The 21,808-nt window shown below is 38.3% G+C and overlaps 1 protein-coding gene across 50 annotated transcripts in view; it reads left to right on the forward strand.

Annotated features, from left to right (window-relative positions):
* The window catches only part of LOC126279005 (microtubule-actin cross-linking factor 1), a 485,047-nt gene that overhangs the window by 257,549 nt on the left and 205,690 nt on the right, over positions 1 to 21,808 (forward strand). For all 50 annotated transcript variants that reach the window (XM_049979354.1, XM_049979337.1, XM_049979346.1 and 47 more), the window contains 8 exons: positions 1,207 to 1,381; positions 4,755 to 4,927; positions 5,072 to 5,211; positions 5,339 to 5,459; positions 8,511 to 8,722; positions 15,534 to 15,684; positions 18,813 to 18,896; positions 21,154 to 21,396. In XM_049979354.1, the coding sequence (XP_049835311.1) occupies positions 1,207 to 1,381; positions 4,755 to 4,927; positions 5,072 to 5,211; positions 5,339 to 5,459; positions 8,511 to 8,722; positions 15,534 to 15,684; positions 18,813 to 18,896; positions 21,154 to 21,396 (1,299 nt within the window). The remainder of the gene's footprint in view (positions 1 to 1,206; positions 1,382 to 4,754; positions 4,928 to 5,071; positions 5,212 to 5,338; positions 5,460 to 8,510; positions 8,723 to 15,533; positions 15,685 to 18,812; positions 18,897 to 21,153; positions 21,397 to 21,808) is intronic.

Below are 21,808 nucleotides of genomic sequence, written 5' to 3' on the forward strand. Positions count from 1 at the left end.
CAACTCGTTATCCACATATTATTTTGAATGACGTTTTAGTCATTGTTTGTTAAAAGCCTTGATTTTCTGTAACATTTTGATTTGGACCACATATTTAGTTAATTTATCAAGAGTGCTGACTTGAGAAGAGTGTACATTGATTATATTGTAATAAACTAAATAATTTTGGATTAATACAGTTCACGTGTCTCAAGTAACAGCTTCCTTAGATTGTAAAGTATCTTTCATACTGCTGATTGTTGTCCCACCACTTATGTACAATCCCAACCCAAATTTTATTAAACATTGTATTTCCTCATCCATTATTGGTATCTCCCTTTTATTCACTATTTTCATGTGGCTGTCCTCTAAACAAGTGTAATACTGTGTTCACTTCATATTCTAGTATTGTGATCTTTCTTTCCCCACATTTCGTGTGGGTGTTACTACTTACACCTCTGCCACCACCATCACAACTTCATAAAATGTAGTATACCAACAGCAGCACACAGCACAGGAGAAAGTGTAGTACAAAATATAATTCACTTTGGTGTGTAGGAGGAAGAGAGGTTGTGATACCTCTCTTTGGCAAAAGAAGCAACTTGTGATACCTCTCTTCCTCCTCCTACACACCAAAGTGAATTATATTTTGTACTACACTTTCTCCTGTGCTGTGTGCTGCTGTTGGTATACTACATTTTATGATGTTGTGAACTGTTTAGATAAAAGTTTTTTATGTAAAATATTGTATAGAAGTAACAACTGGATTGTGACTTGGCTCATGGGATATAATGTGACAGGTGTTTCAGAAAGTTCAGCTTGTGTAATTTTGAAAATCTTAAATATCACAAAATTTGTATATGAATACAAATTTTTACATAGCACACAATTTACAGCAATTTCAGATTTTTTTCAGCTGGCTGGAAATATGTTTTTCTACTTCTTCAATATGGCAAAGGAAAATACCTAAGAAAGTACGTACATAGGAAAGATTGTCATTTTCTCATCTGGAGGATGTAGTCACAAGTACGGTTAGATGTCACACCAAAGTGGCGCTTTGGTTACTGAAGAAGAATAAAAGCTAAAGAGCAAAATAATTATTTATCAGGTCCAGCCATCACCGTTAACAAAATTTTCAAGATCAGTCCACTTCATAATAGTTTGTAACTATTCTGTAAATGATGTATGTTTCCCTTTACTATTTTCTCATTTTTTTTTTTTTTTCAGTTCTTAGCAATGGGCCAAGAACAACGTTCAGCTATTCGTAAAGCTCTGAATGAAGATGCAGACAAACTACTGCAGGAAGGTGACCCTGCTGATCCACAGCTGCGACGCCTCAAGAGAGAAATGGAAGAAGTTAACAGACTCTTTGATGAATTTGAGAGACGTGCTAGAGATGAGGGTAAGATGTGAAACTGCATTTTTATAGTGAACCATTTACTGTAGTCAAATTTAAGAGATAGGAAGATGCATGTGATATAGGTAATAAAATTAATTTGATTACTGTCTTGTAGCACTATTAAGTATGTGGAACAAAAGTTAATTCTCATGACATTAATTCTAACATGTGAAATATGGAGAATATATGGACACTGATATCTCCTGTACCCAGAGACTATAACTTAAAACCCAGTGAGTCACAGGTTCTAGGCTTTTGAAGAATTTGTGCTCTGGGTAGGGTGAAGCTAATTACAGTTCTTTCAGTTAACTTTTTTCATAACTCAACATACCTTGTGAAGACTGTTACAATATAGTACAGGTGTGTATTGGGCAGAAACAAATTGAGATATTTTGAAACCAGACAAAGTTCATTAAATAATAAGCAAATAACAAAAATAATAAGTTTTTGAAAATATAATTGAACAGAAAATGTGCAAGATTTCAGAGCCAATGACTACTACTCCTGGAAGAGAGGTGGAGGCTGGGGGGGGGGGGGGGGGGTGTAATGGAAAAGTCGCCCAGAACGCCAGATCATGGGAGACTTACGGGACAGAATTAGAAGGAAAGGCTGATTTTTTTGGGGACTGCACTGGATGAATCCGAAAACCTCAGAGCTTGAAAGTGAAGGATAATATAATAAAGAAAACAGATTACTGACAAAACATGGTGCAAGGATTAATAAGAGCGGATAGCTAAGTGCATTATATGTGATAGGCTAGTGGTGGGGAAGGGGGGGAGAAAACTTGTGAGAAAATGTAATACTAGAAAACTGAAATGGGGCAAAGAAGAAAAGAAATGCTGAGACATAAAACATTAATGTGAATTAAAGCCAGATGGTTGACCAGAACTAAGTACATGGTATAACACCAGTTCCCACTTGTGGAGTTGTGAGAAACTGGTGTCGTGGGAGAATCCAGTTAGCATATGTGGTGAAACGGGCAATGAGGTCACTAGTGTTATGTTGCAGAGCATGCTCTGCAACAGGATATTGTGTGTTGCCAGTATGCACACTCCAGTCTGTGCCCATTCATCCTAACTGATAAATTGATGCTAGTCATACCTGTGAAGGAGGCTGAACAGTATTTACATAACAGCTGGCACATGACGTATCATTTCACAGAAGGCTCTGCCTTTAATTTGCCAGGTGTGCAGCTGGTCTAGGTGGTGGTAAGAGGGTACGTATGGCAAGTCTTATCAGAGACAATATTCACAGGTAGAATCCATAGGGTAGAGAAATGGGTGCAGTAGGAGCATAGGGCCTGACTGGGATAGTGCAGAGATTGGGGGAGCTAGGTTGGACAGAATTTCTCCTTGAGCTTAGTTCAAGAGCAGATTTCCAAGGCTGTCACAACCAATCCTGGTACTGCTGATCCCTCAAAGAAACTAACAACTTACGGGCACACTTCTTGTCATTCAGTACTGTCCTAGTCTGGAATGGATTGATTCTCTACTTCACCAAGGCTATGACTTCCTAAAACTGTGCCCTGAAATGAGGGCCAGTCTGTTTGACATTTTGCCCATCGCACCTAGAACAGCTTTTAAACACCTTACCCATCCTGCGATATCCGGTTAAGATTGTATGCTTCTTTTGCACCCATTTCCCTACCGAATGCTTCGTGCCTCATTGATAGTCCCCAGTGTACGACTTCACTGTGCCACTTATACCAGTCCTGTTACTGGCAGAACATATACTATTAAAGGGAGAGCCACCTGTGAAATGACACACGTTGCATACCAGCTGTAATGTAAACACTGTTCGACCTTCTGCATTTGCATAACTGTTACCAAGTTTTCAGTTAGAATGACTGGACACAGACAGTGAGTTTGCACTGGCAACACACAATATCCTGTTGCAGAGCATGCTATACAACGTGACAGTCGTGACATTGACACCTGTTTCACCACATGTGCAATTTGGATTCTCCCACATGGCACCAGTTTCCCAGGACTCTGTAAGTGGGAACTGTAGTTACATGTTGTTGATTCTTGCCACCCACCTGCCTAAATTTACATTAATGTCTTTGGTGTCAACATTTCTTTTCAGAAACTATTCCTTGTCTTTGCTCCCTTTAGTTTTCTGTATATTTTATTTTCTGACATATTTTTCCTTCCTCCGACCCCCATCTTGCCTCTGTCAGTGTGCAATGTATAATGCACTTAGCTTCCCACTCTTATTAACACTTGCAGCATGTTTTGCCAGTAATCTTTGTCTTGTTTATGATCCTGTTTTGCACCTTCAAGCTTTCAGGTTTTCAAATCTCATTCGGAGCAGTTGACTTCTCTATAAATCCCCCCATTTCCTAAGCCGCATCAGTTGTTTCCCTTCATCCCTCTTCCTTCCCCTTCAACCATTTTGCTAGAAATTTCCATAACTTCTGTGTGTGTTTTCTCCTAATGCCACTTGGTGAGTGGATTTTATCTGTCGATTTGTGTTGTAAACAAACAACAAGCTGCTCTATCTGAGATCATATTTGTTTTGATATTAGTTCACTTAATGGACACACAGTTGGTTTTCCTCCACTGCTGTTATTCAGGAGTGAGTTCAGTTTACTTTGTGTATCCATTCTACTCATGCATTCAGTGTCTCCAATTTGTATGAAATAGTGTGCTGTTGTATTCTAAATTGTGTTATGCCTTAATGTACACTCCATTAGGTTATAAAAAAGCCAATTACTAGTTTGTAGTTTCTAGTTTTTGTATGTAATTAGTGACCCACCCTGGCTTTGCAAGGGTAGCACTAAATATCTACAACTGGTTGACTTGTTGGGCTTAGTAGTAAGACACAAGCCTTCCTCAAGAATCAGTCTGTGTGTTAGTGAAAACTATTTCAAAATCCCTAGAGCGATTCTTGAGATTATCCTCAACATACTGACTGAAACTGCCACATGGGGACTTTTAATTTGTGTATTTTGCAGATTTATAGCACAGTTAATTTTGTTGAGTTCACAGTCGATTTTAAGTAACTGTTATGAACTACTAGTAGATGCTTTCATATGAAAATATATATGCTGCAATAGGTATTTCCATATTTTTCAAGAGCCCCCCCCTCCTCACACACACACACACACACACACACACACACACACACACACACACACACACACACACACCCACCCCTACCGTTCTTTATGTTGTATGCAATTGAATTGAGAAATAATGGTGAATCCAATAACATTATGTTATTCTGATAACTTTATTTACTATTTGTTTAGTATGAATATTGTTTATACTGGCTGGAGTTGTGAGAAGTTGTTGGAGTATACAACTTTTGAAATATGCTACCAAGTTCTTGAGGAAAATGTCATTGTATAAAATTGCTAATTAACATGTTGCAGAGGACAGCAAAAGCACAAGTCGATCTTTCAATGATAGTGCCTCAGCACTTGCAGCAGCACTTGATGACGCAGAACGTACACTGAATGCACGTACCGCAGCACCTCTGCCTAGAGATGTTGACTCATTGGAGCATTTGGTTATTGAACACAAAGATTTTGAGACACGGCTACAAGTAAGTTAAGATTAAATTTCACACCTTAGGATACTTGTTGACTGACTGGACTCGAAGTTCATCTGTTGACTGGTCTTATTTTTGGTATCTGTTTAAAGAATTGTGTGCAAAAATAAATGGTTAATTTGTTCCTTTGTGTTTAAGGCTCTTGGTCCAGATGTGGAGAAACTGCAATCTACATTCCGCAGTATTTCACGTAAGACACCTGAACAGCAGACTCGACTCGACAAATGCATTTCAAAATGGAACAACCTCTGGGCCACATCTCATCTCTATATTGAAAGGTTAATGGATGTTGAAATTTGAAAACTTTGTGTAATCTTGCTGAGCCTTGAATAAACTGCACCTTATTCAGCATACTTTCATTAGTTGTTATAACTTTCCACATTAAATAATATATCTTTGTTTCAGGCTGAAGTGCATTGAAATAGTTCTCAGTGGACTTGAAGAAGCTACAAACATAGTAACAGAATTCGAACTTAAACTTGCATCTTATAAAGAGCTTCCCTCAGATGTCGAAGCATTAAGAGCCGTAAGTACATTTGAATACTGTATGCAGGGTGTATACACCCCTGGGCAAATGGGAAATCTGGGAAAAACCTGGGAATTTTTTCAGTTGGGAGAAAACGGGAAAATCCGGAAACTTCGTAGAATTCTGGAGAATTTTTCATTGATTATGTTTCAGTTAAAGTTTCCTTACTTTGACTGGTAAGAACTGATACTCTGACAGAGAATTTTACTGTATCCCACTGCTACAGAATAATACTGTAGCAATGAAACACAGACGAGAATAGAACAGCAGTATAATATTTAACTTGCAAAGAAAATGCACCATTTGCAGTGACAAAACACAGTCCGTGCACAGGCATCTGCCGAAAGCAAAATGTGTCAAAGGCTTTGACAAAGACTGTGCAATGCTTTGTAATAACAGACTGCTTTCGATGAATGTTGCATCACAACTATTTAAATTAGTTTGTTTGAGCAGATACCAGTGGGCTTGTATTGCGTGCGCAGAGCTGTCCGGAAAACTGTTTGTTATTCCCGAGCTGCCAGATTTGTGCACGTGCAGAGTGATCGTAATTGTGGTGAGGAGTAGTCTTCGTGTGGCCTGTATTCATGTTTCGTGACTTTGCTGTTCTGTTCTAGTTAACAGCTCTCATGTCAGATGAAAACAAAACAGATATCTGTGATTGGGAGCTATCAAATTAATTAAAATGCGTGCACATAATTATGTAAGACTAAAATATGTTGTTAGTTTCAGTTTACTAATTTTATATTATTTCCACATTATTGGCAAGTGAACATTAATCACTTTGCAAAATAATGAATTTATTTTTGTCGGCTTGCTAAGGAAGTTTGCCTTTTATTAATCTTGCCGCACAGGCAGTTAGTTTATTTGAAACAAAGTGTTTTGTTCCTCACAGTTACATAGTTTCAACTGTTCATTGAGTTTTAAGTGTACGTTTTCATCTTCTGGCACAGATGGCATTATGCCATAATAAAGAATAGAACATGAGATACTACTGCAATGGAAAAAAGTGGCATCCCAGAAACCTCACTGAAAAACCTTAGCAGCATTTTACATACCTGCTTTTCGTGAAACACAATCTTTTTTTATCGTAAGGCATGTTTCAGTACCTGCCTGGTTCCTCTTCTAGACCTAACGTTATTTCTTAATTTGTGTGGTTTACGTCTTAAATTTACAGAATGCCATTCTTCAGTAAATTATAGACTGGCATAACCCATGTTTTATTGTTGTAATTCACCACGAGACTTTATATTTACTCCTGGAATAGAATATAAACTGCCAATTATAAAGTACCTGGGTTTCACAAGTAACTTTATAAAAATTAATAAAGTTCAAAAAGTCATAAAAAGCTTACTGTTGTTCTTAGTACTGCTGTATACAAACAACTGTTTCTTTTCATTTTTGCAAGAAATGTGTACTCCTTCTTACTAACTTTCTGCAACAACCACCACCTCCTCCTCCTCCTCCTCCTCCTCCTCCTCCTCCTCCCCCCCTCCTCCCCTCCCCTCTCCAGTGCTGTGTGGATGTAAACTTGTCTGGAAATACTAAATAACAGTATTAAAGAGTACAAATATAATAAAAAAAGTGTGTAAAAGGCACCACATAGCAAAATATTAGGGTACTTTGGGTTATAGAGTCTAGGTTTTAAACGAATATTGTACCAAAGGCTGCTTTTTGATTTTGCATTCCTTATATACGCTTAGTAAAAGCCCTAAGTACAATAACTCTGTATGCCCCCTCCGAATAACATGCCGCACTGCTGCACATGGTCATGTGATGGCCCACTACACATGAAATTCCAAACAGAAATGTGATGAAACAAGTATGAGAATTGCAAACACCAAGTGCAGGCTTGCTACGTCATCATAGATGTGGATGCGCAGTAACACCTGTCTTCTGGCGCTCTTTAGCAACTGCTCAGACAAATCTATTACTAACAAGTTGTTGGTCTGAGAAAGGTTACTTTCAAAGTAGATTTCCTTTTATGCAAGATGAATTATGTTAACTGTGAGACTGTGCGATGAATTTCTTAAATTGGAGAGTGTTTGACTCCTATTCAGAATACTTTGAGGGCCAGCCACTCAGAAAAATTTTGGGGCCAGAAGACCAGACATTTATGTCCATAAAGTGCCGGGAAGTTCTATGCCAATGTATAAAATCTTTGTTATTCAAAGGATTAACAAGTTTTACAGATACGGAGGAAAGCATACTGTCCGTTAATGGAGAAAGTGTATTTTCACCCAAGAAAGTGTGTATTTTCACACAGGAGAAAGTGTATTTTTAACTGGGAAACCTGGGGAAAATCCGTGAATTTTTCTTTTGTCTGTGTATTCACCCTGTGTATGGTATTAACTTTTAATTCTGGTTTGCTTGATATGTGTGTGTTTGGTGAGCATGTTGCTGTTTTGCAGGATGGTTGTGGGCAAATTATGATGGCTATTTTAATCGAGGACTGAATATTGTTACTATCATAAGCCAAAAATATTACACAACTCAGCGTGTGTGTGTGTGTGTGTGTGTGTGTGTGTGTGTGTGTGTGTGTGTGTGTCAGAAATAAAGATATTTATTCAAATAGCATATATTCTTTCTATGTGGAACTGTAATGAAGAATAGAAAAGTTAATTTGTAAAAATGAGGGAAACTGGGGATGCAATACAAATACATGAGGTAACTTGATGTGCTACTGTGTAAAAGAAGAAATGCATGTCAGAACTAGCTCATGATAGTCAGTCAATGGTTGAATAACTGTGCTTGTTACTGTCAGCAATGTTTTGTTTCTTCACTTTATCAGAAACTTAAGCTTTGAAATTTAAATTGATGCATTGTGCACTAACTAGTCGTTATCAGTGTGCATCACTGTGTCCTCTTCTGTTGTTAGTGGTGTTCAAGTGGTAGACATGCCTTGCTGCTGGGATTGAAATAACTATCTCAAAGTTGATTGTTACTGCATCAATCTGATTTAATGGTGCCTGAAGTGATTATATTTGCCACTTTCTTTTCTGTAATTTTATACAGAAATTTTGATTTTTTTTTTTTTTTTGGTTACATTCTTAGGTTCATGAAGATTTGCTGAATCTACAGAACTCTGTTGCCCAGCATCAGATGGTAATTGATCAACTGAGTGAAGATGTGTTAAATGCACGTCGTCTTGTAGAGAAGTCACGACCTAATCATCGGGGTCCTCACTCTGACCTTGAACGCTTAGAAGGAGAAGTTGGACGCCTTACAAATCGCTGGGGGAACGTCTGCTCTCAGCTCGTCGATAGGTAAAGCATATATGCTATTCTTTTCTTTTTTTTTTAAAAAATTACAGCTTGTTTTTTTAATTAGTAATACTGATAAATTATTTATTTTAAAATTTGGTAAGGCAACATTTTTGTGTGTAGCTTTGGGTTGAATTCCAAATTTAATCAGTGATAATTTAATGATTAGGATTTGGATTTAGAATTTAGTATCCATAACTCTTGTTTGACAGCATTAATAGTGAAATGTAAAAGATCCTCTTAACTTACGAGCAGAGGCTGAAGTTCAGGCATTATCAATTGCAGTAATAGAGAATGAAAGGAAATGCAGAAAAACCTTTCAGATCGCCTATTTACTTAGTAGATTGCACTATTCATACAATGGCACATTTGGCGTATTTATGTTAACATTATGTTGTTGTATTAAATTATTAAAGTAACTTAACAGTTTTAAACAGAATGATAACTGTACTCTAAGGAAAGTGAAAATGTTTCTTGAAAGTCTATACATCACAATGCCTTATTGGTTGCACGTGATCACTGAATGGTTTTTAAAAATTTTCTAGAGTCGTGTCCTGCCTACTGTCAGATAATACATTTGGAACAAGACTAAAAGATTGAAATGTTATAGAGTATATTTCTACTTCAATAGAATTGTCACCTTATAGAATTTTTGAAATGTTTCTAAGTTTGTCAATATCAATATTTTTTTATAACACCATTTTACACTTTTTCGTCACTAATAAACCCCAATTCTCTGGCACTCTCTCCATTGTTTGCACTGTGACATCCACGATTTTCACTGGCATCGTCAAAGGCTGCTCTTCATCTTGAAACTGGCAGGAAACGGAACTTGCAGCAATGAAAGTTAAGTCATTTCATGCTTCTGAAGTTTAGAGGAGTTTATTTGCTGCTATAAATGAAGACACTTCATCCTCCAGAGTGATGATCCATTTAGTTACATCCAAAAAAAAAAAAAAATTGTAGCAAACCTCTGCTGAATTCCATGTCCACCGTCTTAATATGATTGGTTAAGGGAGCAGAAATATATCTGGTGCAACGTCTGAATCCTTCACGGAGCTTTAACAAAGATCATATTAATACTGGAAATCAATTTGTTGACATCCTGAAAAAACTTCTTATCCCGGCAGATGCCCTGTGAAGACCATGTGTTAGGAAGTTCATTTGCAGAATATTTGGAAGTATCAGTCTTGAAGTTGTCCCATTCTGTTTCCCTGTGGGTGTAATGTCTGAAGTGAAAAGTAATCAATTGTCGTACTGAGTTTCATGAAGTTGCAGTGCATTTTTGTGTTTGGTTGTACTGATATGTTGGGAAATGAAATATTACTTTTCTTAGTTCACTGACTGCTCACATATTTTGCACTGAAGTAATTAACCATCAGCAGAAAAAACTTAAGAACTGAAAGTATTAATGTAACTTGGAAGTTTACTGCATAAAGGAACACGGAATTTCGATGTGTTACTAGATTGGAGAGCAGCTACAAAGACGGGTTAGGGCTGTGTTCTGCACAGAGAGAGAGGGAAGATACGTTGCAATGCTGCCAATTTCCTTCAGTCAATTTACGCACTGAGACACCTGACGGCGAGCTAGCATAAACATCATTCCGCAGTGAACTTTAAGAACAGCATTCTTAGTAATGAGAATTGTTACGCGCGCGCACACACACAACCTGCCACATAACAGAAAGCAAATGAAAGTCCAGCGATGATGCTGAAACCTCAGTGAAATGTCTCAGGTTGATAGCACAAAAAGAAACAATTGTTTTTCTCTCAAGAAAGATCCCTTTCAAAAGTACAGTTTATTTGTAAAGCAAACACAGATGGAAGAGATTCAATCTCAAGGCGATACTCACACCATTGTGTCAGTAATCATGATGTAGCTTCATTCTTTCTTTAAATACTGTCAGTGTTTAATGTTCCATCTTTTGAACAACAAGGATTTGTTTCATTAATCAAATGAATTTTTGCATTGCTTACATTGGGTACCCACAGTGATAGAATAAATTTAGAGCATTTTCAAGTTTTAATAATTTGTGACCATAAGGATATCAGAAACAATCGTTTAATGTGTTTCTAAAAGCTAATTTTCTTTCATTGTGCAACCTGCTACGGCGTTACAATACATGTTCTTAATATGTTTTATGAAGAAAACAAATTGAACGAAATGTTTTATGGAAAAAACAGCATCATTATGAGGTCAAAGATGGAACTTGAGCTACTAATAATTTTTTATGCTTCTCCAGGCACAGTCACACAAAGTCATAAGTAGCAGTAATTGGTACTTACATACTTCACAGCAAGAAATCCACTCCATCGTCTTCGCTGTCTTATGTAGATGAATCAGACTTTGCAAGATTTATGACTAATGGTTCCATAACCATGTCCCTGCCAATTTCTCTGTTGTAACCTTCATCTTGCAGTTTTTCTGCGTGTCTTACGCAAGTTGCCCATGCAGATGTTTAAATGCTGTCTATTGCCTCGTGTGTGAGTCTCTCGTCATCTGCAATTTTGAATGTATTGTTCTTTTCTGCAATATATGCTTTCATCTGAACCCATACCAGCTCGATTGGCTTGTAATGGCAATGGTGTGGGGGTAATTTAACAATACGGTGTGAATACTGCTTTGCAATTTTGTTTATCTCATAAACTCTGATGCAGGCTTATGATGATTGACAAGAACCAGCATTTCTGCTCTGGTATGCGACAAGTTAAGAGGTATTTCATTAGATGACAGCCATACAATAATGTCTGCATTTTTGGAGTTTGTATTTGGAGCTTTGTTCACTGCTACTGTGTGGCTGCTCGCATTGTCCATGACTATAACTGAACATGCACGAAAAAGTATGTGGCAATAATTGTTGTGTAAACCACCTTTTGAAGACGATATATGTCATTTCAGAGTGGTAATCTTTAGAATTTTTAGCTTTAGATGCCTTAAAAATAAGCTTACCCTGGGGAATGAAGCCAGTATTTGCTGATCCGATATGAGGCACTATAATTCTGTTACCCTTACCAAGAGGAACTTTTACTCCACTGTACCCGCTGCTCATTTTCCAGCACATAGCCCTTTCTTGGTTCTGAGTAACAAAAGGTTCATCTAAGTAATGAATTTGAGCTGTGCCAACTTCTCTGATCTCGTGCATTGTTCTCAAAAACGTAGTCCTTGCAGCTACTGTATCGCTTTGTTCCATTAATAATTTTACTATCGTTTGTCTTCTGATACCTGAACCTCATGTCTTTTAGTATCATTAACATGGTCCATTTGCTTCTGTTAAAATTTTCAGCTTCTTTCATATGCAAAATTAGTTTATCTACTGTTGGATACTCGCCTTCAGCGAACATGCTGATCACTATGCACCGCAAAATGTTTTCCGCAAAATCGTCTAGCTCACCCACTTCTTTTTTGCGGTTGTGTTGCTTCCCTGGTGATTTGAAAACAGTTGAGCCACAGGCTTAAATAGACGTCTTAGCTTCACTGGATATTCTCTGAACAGTCCTCAAACCAATACCACAGGCATCAGCTGTCTGCTCTCGGCATTTGGCAATGGCGCGACCCACGCCTGGTACCGGCGTTGATTCAGTGGAAGATTGTCTCTTAAAGTATTGGTATGCACAGAACACTGTTCCTCTTGCCTATTTGTGTAACACTTAGTGTGATTGCTTACCATCACTCATAATGAGCACTATGAAGACAGTTGGCACTCAGCATCGAACTGAAATAAACAGTTAGAACTTCTGAACACAGCACGACCTGCACAGATTTAAGACAAGAATGTCACTGGCGTCCAGGGCCTCGCTGCAATGGAGCACTTCCTTTAACGTCGATCACCTGCCACCCTACCTAAAACCTCTTTCCTCGTCACCTTAGCCAGCTTCATCCTGACCCACAACTTCTTTACTTTTGAAGGCCAGACATACCAACAATTAAAGGGAACAGCCATGGGTACCAGGATGGCCCCCTCATATGCCAACCTACTTATGGGTCGCTTAGAGGAAGTCTTCCTGGTTACCCAAGCCTGCCAACCCAAAGTTTGGTACAGATTTATTGATGACATCTTCATGATCTGGACTCCCAGTGAAGAACAACTCCAGAATTTCCTCTCCAACCTCAACTCCTTTGGTTCCATCAGATTCACCTGGTCCTACTCCAAATCCCATGCCACTTTCCTAGACGTTGACCTCCATCTGTCCAATGGCCAGCTTCACACATCCGTCCACATCAAACCCACCAACAAGCAACAGTACCTCCATTATGACAGCTGCCACCCATTCCATATCAAACGGTCCCTTCCCTACAGCCTAGGCCTTCGTGGCAAACGAATCTGCTCCAGTCCTGAATCCCTCGACCATTACACCAACAACCTGAAAACAGCTTTCACATCCCGCAACTACCCTCCCAACCTGGTACAGAAGCAGAAAACCAGAGCCACTTCCTCATCCCCTCAAACCCAGAACCTCTCACAGAAGAACCCCAAAAGTGCCCCACTTGTGACAGAATACTTCCCGGGACTGGATCAGACCTTGAATGTGGCTCTCCAGCAGGGATACGACTTCCTAAAATCCTGCCCCGAAATGAGATCCATCCTTCATGAAATCCTCCCCACTCCACCAAGAGTGTCTTTCCGCCGTCCACCTAACCTTCGTAACCTCTTGGTTCATCCCTATTAAATCCCCAAACCACCTTCCCTAACCTCTGGCTCCTACCCTTGCAACCGCCCCCGGTGTAAAACCTGTCCTAGGCACCCTCCCACCACCACCTACTCCAGTCCTGTAACCCGGAAGGTGTACACAATCAAAGGGAGAGCCACGTGTGAAAGCACCCACGTGATTTACCAACTGACCTGCCTGCACTGTGACGCTTTCTACGTGGGAATGACCAGCAACAAACTGTCCATTCGCGTGAATGGACACAGGCAGACAGTGTTTGTTGGTAATGAGGATCACCCTGTGGCTAAACATGCCTTGATGCATGGCCAGCACATCTTGGCACAGTGTTACACCGTCCGAGTTATCTGGATACTTCCCACCAACACCAACCTATCCGAACTCCGGAGATGGGAACTCGCCCTTCAGTATATCCTCTCTTCTCGATATCCGCCAGGCCTCAACCTCCGCTAATTTCAAGTTGCCGCCTGTCTTTCAACAACTTCTTTGCCTCTGTACTTCCGCCTCGACTGACATCTCTGCCCTTACTCTTTGCCTTTAAATATGTCTGCTTGTGTTTGTGTATGTGCGGATGGATGTGTGTGTGTGTGTGTGTGTGTGTGTGTGTGTGTGTGTGTGTGTGTGTGTGTGTAGACCTGTCCTTTTTTCCCGCTAAGGTAAGTCTTTCCGCTCCCGGGATTGGAATGACTCCTTACCCTCTCCCTTAAAACCCACATTCTTTCGTCTTTCACTCTCCTTCCCTCTTTCCTGACGAAGCAACCGTTGGTTGCGAAAGCTTGAATTTTGTGTGTGTTTATATTTGTTTGTGTGTGTATCAACATGCCAATGCTTTCGCTTGGTAAGTTACTTCATCTTTGTTTTTAGATATATTTTTCCCTCGTGGAATGTTTCCCTCTATTATATTAACATTAAAGTTAAATTCATGAGAGAGATTTCTGAACCATTTGATATAAAAGAGTGGTGTTACACAGGGAGGTGGACTTCCCTCATTACTGTTTAACTTTGTTTTGGAAAAGATAATTACAGAATGGTAAAATCAAAAGTTGAGTTAAAATATAGAGTAGGTTGCGTCATGGCTGCAGATGATCTGCCAACTTTAACTAGGGATATTACAACAGCTCAAAAACAAGTTGCAGTTCTTTAAGGTGTTGCAGAAACAGTAGGACTACAAATATCATTTGAAAAAACGGACCATATGACATGCAACAAACAAGCACCAATTTTTTGAACACGAAGTACTGAAAAATAAAAAGTGTTTCTCAGTTTAAATACTTGGGGGACATCATACAAGAAAATAGTCTGGAAAAAGCTGCAAATTAAGTCTGCTGTCAAAAAATGGCAACTGCTTTCAGATTAACACAAAATATGTATAGTAAAAAATCACTTTGTAAATTCAGAATACTTTAGCAACAGCAGCACTGTAATCAAACCTGAATGTCTGAAATTCGAAAGAAAGAAAAATTATTAGGAAAATATTAGGCCTGAAAATTACTAATGGAGAAACGTGTAGACTGAGAAGTAGTAAGGAAATAGAAGAATATGCAGACATACATGGTGAAATGAGAAAACAAAGACTTAAATTTTACGGGCACGTTAAGAGAATGGCACCCACTAGGTTGACAAAACAAATAGTAGAATTCAAGAAAAACAGAAGTAAGGCCAAAACTGAGCCATTTAAATGGATCACTGCAATTAAGGAGGATCTTAAAGTAGCTGGTATAACTCAGGCAGACGTTACGGATAGAAAAACATTCAGATAAAAGATATTTAAACGGAAAATTTGGCAGAGGGAAATTAGAAAACGGACTGGCGCACTGTCGTCTGATGAAAGGAGGCGGCTTTGTTTTGAAAGGATGAAACAAATTTGGACACAAAGGAAGGCCAACCATCAAAAGCAACATTCATGGATTGTACCTTCTGTGGTCCTATTGGGCCCATACATGAATAATAATTATAGTTAACAAAAACCAACACACAAGTTAGTTCCAGTCAGTTTATAATTTCATGTGAGTAAGTTTTTGTAAACTGTCTAAAGAGTTCATTCCCATCACATCAGTGTATTCTACTGAATGAAGAGTATTGTAGCATTAGACAAGGGACTTTATCAGCATAATGTTAATGCTTGTCTGTGTTTGCCTTGGTTTTTCAGATTGCGCAGCTGCGAAGCTGCTTATGGATTGCTGCAGACATACAGCAACTCGTATGAGAAAGAGGTTGCTTGGGTGGATGAGAGCTATGGAAAACTAAGTGGTCTTGCTCCAATTGAAGACCGTGCGAAGGAGCAGTTGGAACCAACACGAGTAAGAACTTCATTTGTAAATTTATGAAACTGTTTCTCTGTAGAAATGTTTGTGTGTCTTTTGTAACTGATGTACATTGTTTTATCCCTGAACATTTCTGTCTCCGTCTAACATTGTGTTCAGTTCATGGCACAAATGCAGTGGCATAAACTGCAAATGAAAGTACTCAGTTTAAAATCCATAGATATAAAGACACAGTTGTACAAAGAACAATACACAATGATATGTTGCCAATGTTGGAGACTTTCTCTCACACATCGCCCCTCCCTCCTCCTACCCTTTTCCCATGTCCCTTATGTGTTCATGTTTATAACAATGAAAACCATCATGTTTTGACAATATAATTTAACCAGATGGATAAAAATATATACTCCCAAAGCTTTGGTGGAATACACATATAAAAGGAGGTTATAATTAAGCAAGCTTTCAGACCAAGTGGCTTCTTTTTCTGGCAGAAGGATTGAAGAGCAAGGAAGAGGTCTGAAAGAACAGAACTGAAGAGATCTAGGAAAAGGGGTAGATTTTGGAAAAGCCACCCCAAACCGTGGGTCAGGGGAGGCTTTCTAGACAGGATGTGAAGGAAAGACTAATTATTGGGGACTGGATGAGATGTGAAAACCTGAGAGCTTCAAGGTGGAAGAAAGGGTAATATGCAATACCAGAGGTTACTGCTAAAACAACATGCATGAGTTAATAGGATTGAAAAGCAAAGTGCACTGTACTTAACAGAGGTAGGAGGGGGACAGTGAAAAATACACTGGTAAGAAAATGAAAGATGTGGAAGTGAAGGGGAGTAGTTACTGTGAAGAAATGTTGAGATAGATGAAATTAACATGAATTAAGCCAGTTGCGTGGTGGGAACCAAGGACAGATTGTAGCACTAGTTTCGCCCTGCGGAGTTTTGAGAAACTGGTGTCTGGGGGAAGAATACAGATGGAGCATGTGGTGAAGTGGCCTCTGAGGACATGGCTGTCATGTTGTAGAACATGCACTACAACGTGATATTGTGTGTTGCCAGAGTACACCCACTGCCTAAGCCCATTCATGCTAACTGATAATCTGTTGGTAGTCATGCAAATATAAAATGGCGAACAGTGTTTACATAACAGCTTGTATACGACGTGTCATTTCATAGGTGGCTCTCCTTTTGATAGCGTATATTTTGTCATTTACGGTGCTGGCATAGGTGGTAGTAGGAGGATGCATAGTGCAAGTCTTGTAGTGGGGACGGTCACAGGAGTAGAAGCCATAATGTAGGGAGACAGGTGCAGGAGCAGAGTAGGATCTGACAAAGATATTGCGAAGATTGAAAAGCTACATTTGGTGTGAAAGCAAAATCTCAGAAAGACTGAATCTTATTTCAGGGCATGATTTTAAAAGGAAGTCACAGCCTTGTGTAGCTGATTAATAAATTTCAGACCAAGATAATACTGAGTGACAGGTGATGTGCTCTGAAGTTGTTTTTTGGAGGGATCAGCAGTATGAGGACTGGATACGGTGGCCTTGGAAATCTGCTTTTGAACTAGGCTGGTGGGGTAATTATGCTCAGTATTGGCTGAGGTGTGGATGATGGTGTATTCGTGGAAGAGTTGGGATCCAAACAAATGTGTTTGCCTTGAATGCCAAGGCTTTATTCATGTTCATCATTTTTCTTTGTTGTTTGGAAGGGAAAAAGTGACAAGAGAGAACATACATTGAGAAGCAATTCACCACACATTGTCTTATTTGATGAGCAGCATGTTCAGCTACTTGGCATCTACCACTCTGCCTGAATCTGGTGATAGGTCAGAAAAAAGAAAAAAAAAGTACGAATAAACCACTAATCAAGCCATTATCCTTTTCTTGAGCTCAAGTGCTGTGGCTTGGAACAAAGGTTTTACAGTGAGTCCTTTTGCTTCCACTTCTATGGACAATATCCACAACTCTCCCTCAACATGTACACACATGTGACAGTTGCTGACACAAAATTCTGATGCCATTTCAGCTAGCATGATGGTTTGATTGATTGGGGTGGATGTTTCTGATGCCATTTGTAAGTCACCCATAGATGTGATATCATTAAATACTGCAAATATATTTGTGTGTGTGTGTGTGTGTGTGTGTGTGTGTGTGTGTGTGTGTGTGTGTGTGTGTGTGTTGGAGGGGGGAGAGGGCGGGGGTTGTACTGGAATTTTTTTTTTACAACTTCCAAGTTAGTATGTGTCATCCTTCTAGTTTGTAGCACTGTGCGCTTTCTGAACTGAAAGATGAACATGAACTTTCTATAAGCAGCCCCATCTGTTTTCACTGAAACTCATAACAATATTCTGAAAAGCATAGATTGGTACTCTCTGTATGGAGGAGACATTGAGTCACAGCCAGGCACAACAAAGAGAACTGTCGAATTGTTTTTGTACGTAGTGGTTCCACGCATTGTGACTATTTGAGTATGCATTTATTTGCCTCTAATATCACATAAAATTAACAAATCAGCTTATTTACATGCCTTTTTTCTCTTGCTGACAGGTATCTGGTTAGTAAAAATTTCATTCCATTTAATTAATCTTACTATATTAATGAAGTATTAAATTGAGTTAGTAAGAGTGGTACTGAGTAAAGTTTGACTGTGTAAAGCTTTGCTTGAGATGAAACATTTTGGTATCTAGTTCCAAAGAGCTGCAGCATAACAAGAACAGATTGTTTCCTCTTGAATAAGTCTAGAAAACAGTTTAAAAATGAAGACTACCCAGCTATGAACAGAGAGGCATATACCGGACACATTTGTGTTAAGGTTCCTTATCTTTATTTTCTTTGCTTGATTGACTGTTGAAAAAATAATGGATTGTGATTTTAGAAATGTAGTGGTTAACACTCAGTTGAGAGTTTCATTTATTTATGACATGAACATATTCATATCATTTGGTGAAATGATTTGTATCATCATTATAAGGGATACTTGCTTCGGGAAATAAAGCAGTTTTTTTCTCCTAGTCAAAAATTTTCGGAAGGTATTTCTCATACTGCAATGCTGCTATTAGCTCTTTCACTACTTTGAGTAAAATTATGAGATAAATTAAGAAATAATTTTTACTATTATCTACAGAAATTAAAATTTTTAATTTCATTAATTGTTTTTCTGTTTGTCATAGGTGCTGTACAACAATGTATTGGAGAAAGCACCAGCAATTGAGCAGGTCAATGTTGTTGGTGGGCGATTTATCCGGGAAGCGAAGGTGAGTTTTATGGCACAACACAGGTAATTGGCTAGGTTTTATAATAGGTTTTCAGATTACTTGTGATGTAGAAAATGCAACATGTGGCATCAAAACACCAGGCAGCTGTTAGAGACTGTAGTTATAATTCTACAAGGTTTTGAGTCCACCTTCATGTTTTGAATGTGTGTGGTGTGAGTGGATTTACTATTTGTAAATAGTAATTGTACATACTATAACCTATACAGATATCTAATGCCATATACCTACTGACTCTCTGTTACATGCCTTTAGAACTTAACTTCAAAAACATTTTTGTGGGTAGTAGTAACATTCTGTTAATATTCTCAAACATAACCTCATTATTATGATTACTCTTAGGGAAACACAACACCTATGTTGTTGCTTTGCCTGTCAGTTAATTGATATATGGTGTAATAGTGGGTGAGCTAAAATAATGTTAGATGCGTATTTGAAGATAATGCTAATCTATCAGGCACAATATTTATCATCATGTTAACCTTTCTTTCTTGTACATCAGTTCAGTTCATGTGGAGTCTAAATGTTCAGTATTCTAAATCACCACTTTTTAAATTTATCTTTGATCATATTAGTCAGATACCATCTTCCAAATGATTTATAAAATTACAAAGACACAGAATGGCTGGCCTTACACAGAATGGCTGGCCTTTATGCACCCCCATGAGGTGAAATTCCAGTACTGCTGATAAAAACATAAGCAAGTTAAAAACAAAAAAACTATGGAATATGTCTGCTGACAGTATTGGAATTTGGTTTCTCCAAGATAAGTAGTGGCAAGCCAATTTAGTTATTGATGATCTGTCTTTTTTGCATTTTATAAAAATGGTATTTCACATTTTTAGACCAATGTATTATTCAGTTACATCAGAATGATTGAAATGCCACAGATTCTCATTAGCATCATGCAGTACACTGATACTGTTAGCATGATCAGGTTGTTTACAAGTGATTTGCATTTTCCCCCCTTTCACTGTGTTTGCTCTTTGATTATATCTATAGGAGAGTGAAGTATAAATGGTGACAGATGTTTCCACTATGATGCACTCTTCTCGTTTGCTTGCTGCGAAGAAGGAACAAACACAACAGAAGGTCATAAAGTCATAATTCATCCTCCTGTGTACACAAAATCTATTCATGATGACAACGTAATTTTGCTGTCAGGAGGGCGGAAGGGGGGGGGGGGGGAGTTAAATAAACATAATTATTTTGTGAATGGTGGCCTCTTCAACTGCAGAAATGAAATGTTTAAAAAATTAAATAACACACTGTGGTCCATAAACTTTGAATTTTACATTTAATACCAGAGTCTTCCTTCATTCAAATCCTGTATTTTTTATTTTGTGCCTGAGTTTTTTTCACTTCATAATTTTAGCTTGTATACTCATTGTTTTGGCTTAATATTTTCAAATTTTCATACACTTCTGTTCTCATTCATGAAATTTTTAATGAACTTGTTCATTATATTCAATACTATATAGTGTTGTTGATCATTTATGGATATTGTGGTGCATTTCTTGTGTTTGGTGATGGTTTCTAGAATGTGTTTGGGATTTGCACCATCTTCCCACTCTGTCTTTTTGTTTTTCAAAGTTTTTATGAGTATATAACACATACAAACTTCAAATTATGTGAAAGTGTAATGATTTAAAATTCTTTTCAGTTCAGCACTTACATTGCTGTGTATCAAAGTCAAACTCACAAGTTCTGCCTACTGCATCAAAATGCGTAGCTTAGAAAGCTGATAGTTAACAACTAGCCAAACATTTAACTACTGTTTTGTCATTAAGAAATGAGTTACACATTTTCATGCAGTTTTATTATTCCTGATGTAAAAACATTTAACAGATTATATAGATGCGCTCCTCATGTGACAAAATTGACATTCATAAAGAGTAGTTTCGTAATTTTGATGGATATATCCAACAAATTCTTTTCAGTAATTGTTAGTTTGAGTTCCTTTACATTTAAATTCCTGATTTATATTAAAAAAAACCTGCTGATAATGTACATTACAGTGCAGACAGTCTAAGAATCAATGCAAAGAAAATAAAGAGAAAAGAATGAGAATTTTTGGATTTCACATGAGGATCACTGGTTCATTTTTTGATATATGTCATATTGGGGAAATACATTGGGTGGCACTCCATATTCATTCATGGGTTGGTGATGGCATGACTGACTGAGGTGAGGGGCCAACTAACCTGACTAACATGCGGCCGGCCCCGCACACCCGCAGATCTACGACCTGCGCCTGCAGCACTATGCATCGTGGCTGGTTGATGAGGTTCACCCAAGCATGGACACAGTGATTGGGAGAGGCAGATCCAATGGAGACAATCGTGCTGACCGCATTCCTGGTGCAACTGCTGTTGCTGCGCAGCTGGATGCACTCAACCACCGCTACCGAGCACTGCTGTCTCTGCTGTACGATCGATTGAAACAGATTGCAACTTTGTGCCCCAATGAACCTTCAGTGCAGGTAATTTCTGTGTCTGTAATTTTGTTTATATCCTATGTTGTAGTTTGAATAAACATGAAATGTGATGTGGAGGGCCAAGGAAAAGAGATTTCAGATTTTTATTTGTTGCCAGATACAAAAGATAGAAACACATTTGCAACGTTTATGGGCATAGAGTAGCTCGAAGTATTGAATCCACTGTGTAGAACTTCAGTATGAACCTGTAGTTGCATTATTGCTTGTCAGTAGGAAATTATAGACAATAGCACTGTATGCAAATTAGGAATCAATTTTTAACTGAAACTATATTCCAGTGTGTGCTCAACTGGCAGCTATTTCCTCATAATAAAGAAATTTAATAGTAACACCAAAAATTCATAGAAGATTATTGTAACTGCAAATAGAAAATTGTAGGTTTTCAATACCTTTTGGA

This window comes from Schistocerca gregaria, chromosome 6 (genome assembly GCF_023897955.1).
Source record: "Schistocerca gregaria isolate iqSchGreg1 chromosome 6, iqSchGreg1.2, whole genome shotgun sequence".
In the NCBI taxonomy this organism is placed as follows: Eukaryota; Metazoa; Arthropoda; class Insecta; order Orthoptera; family Acrididae; genus Schistocerca; species Schistocerca gregaria.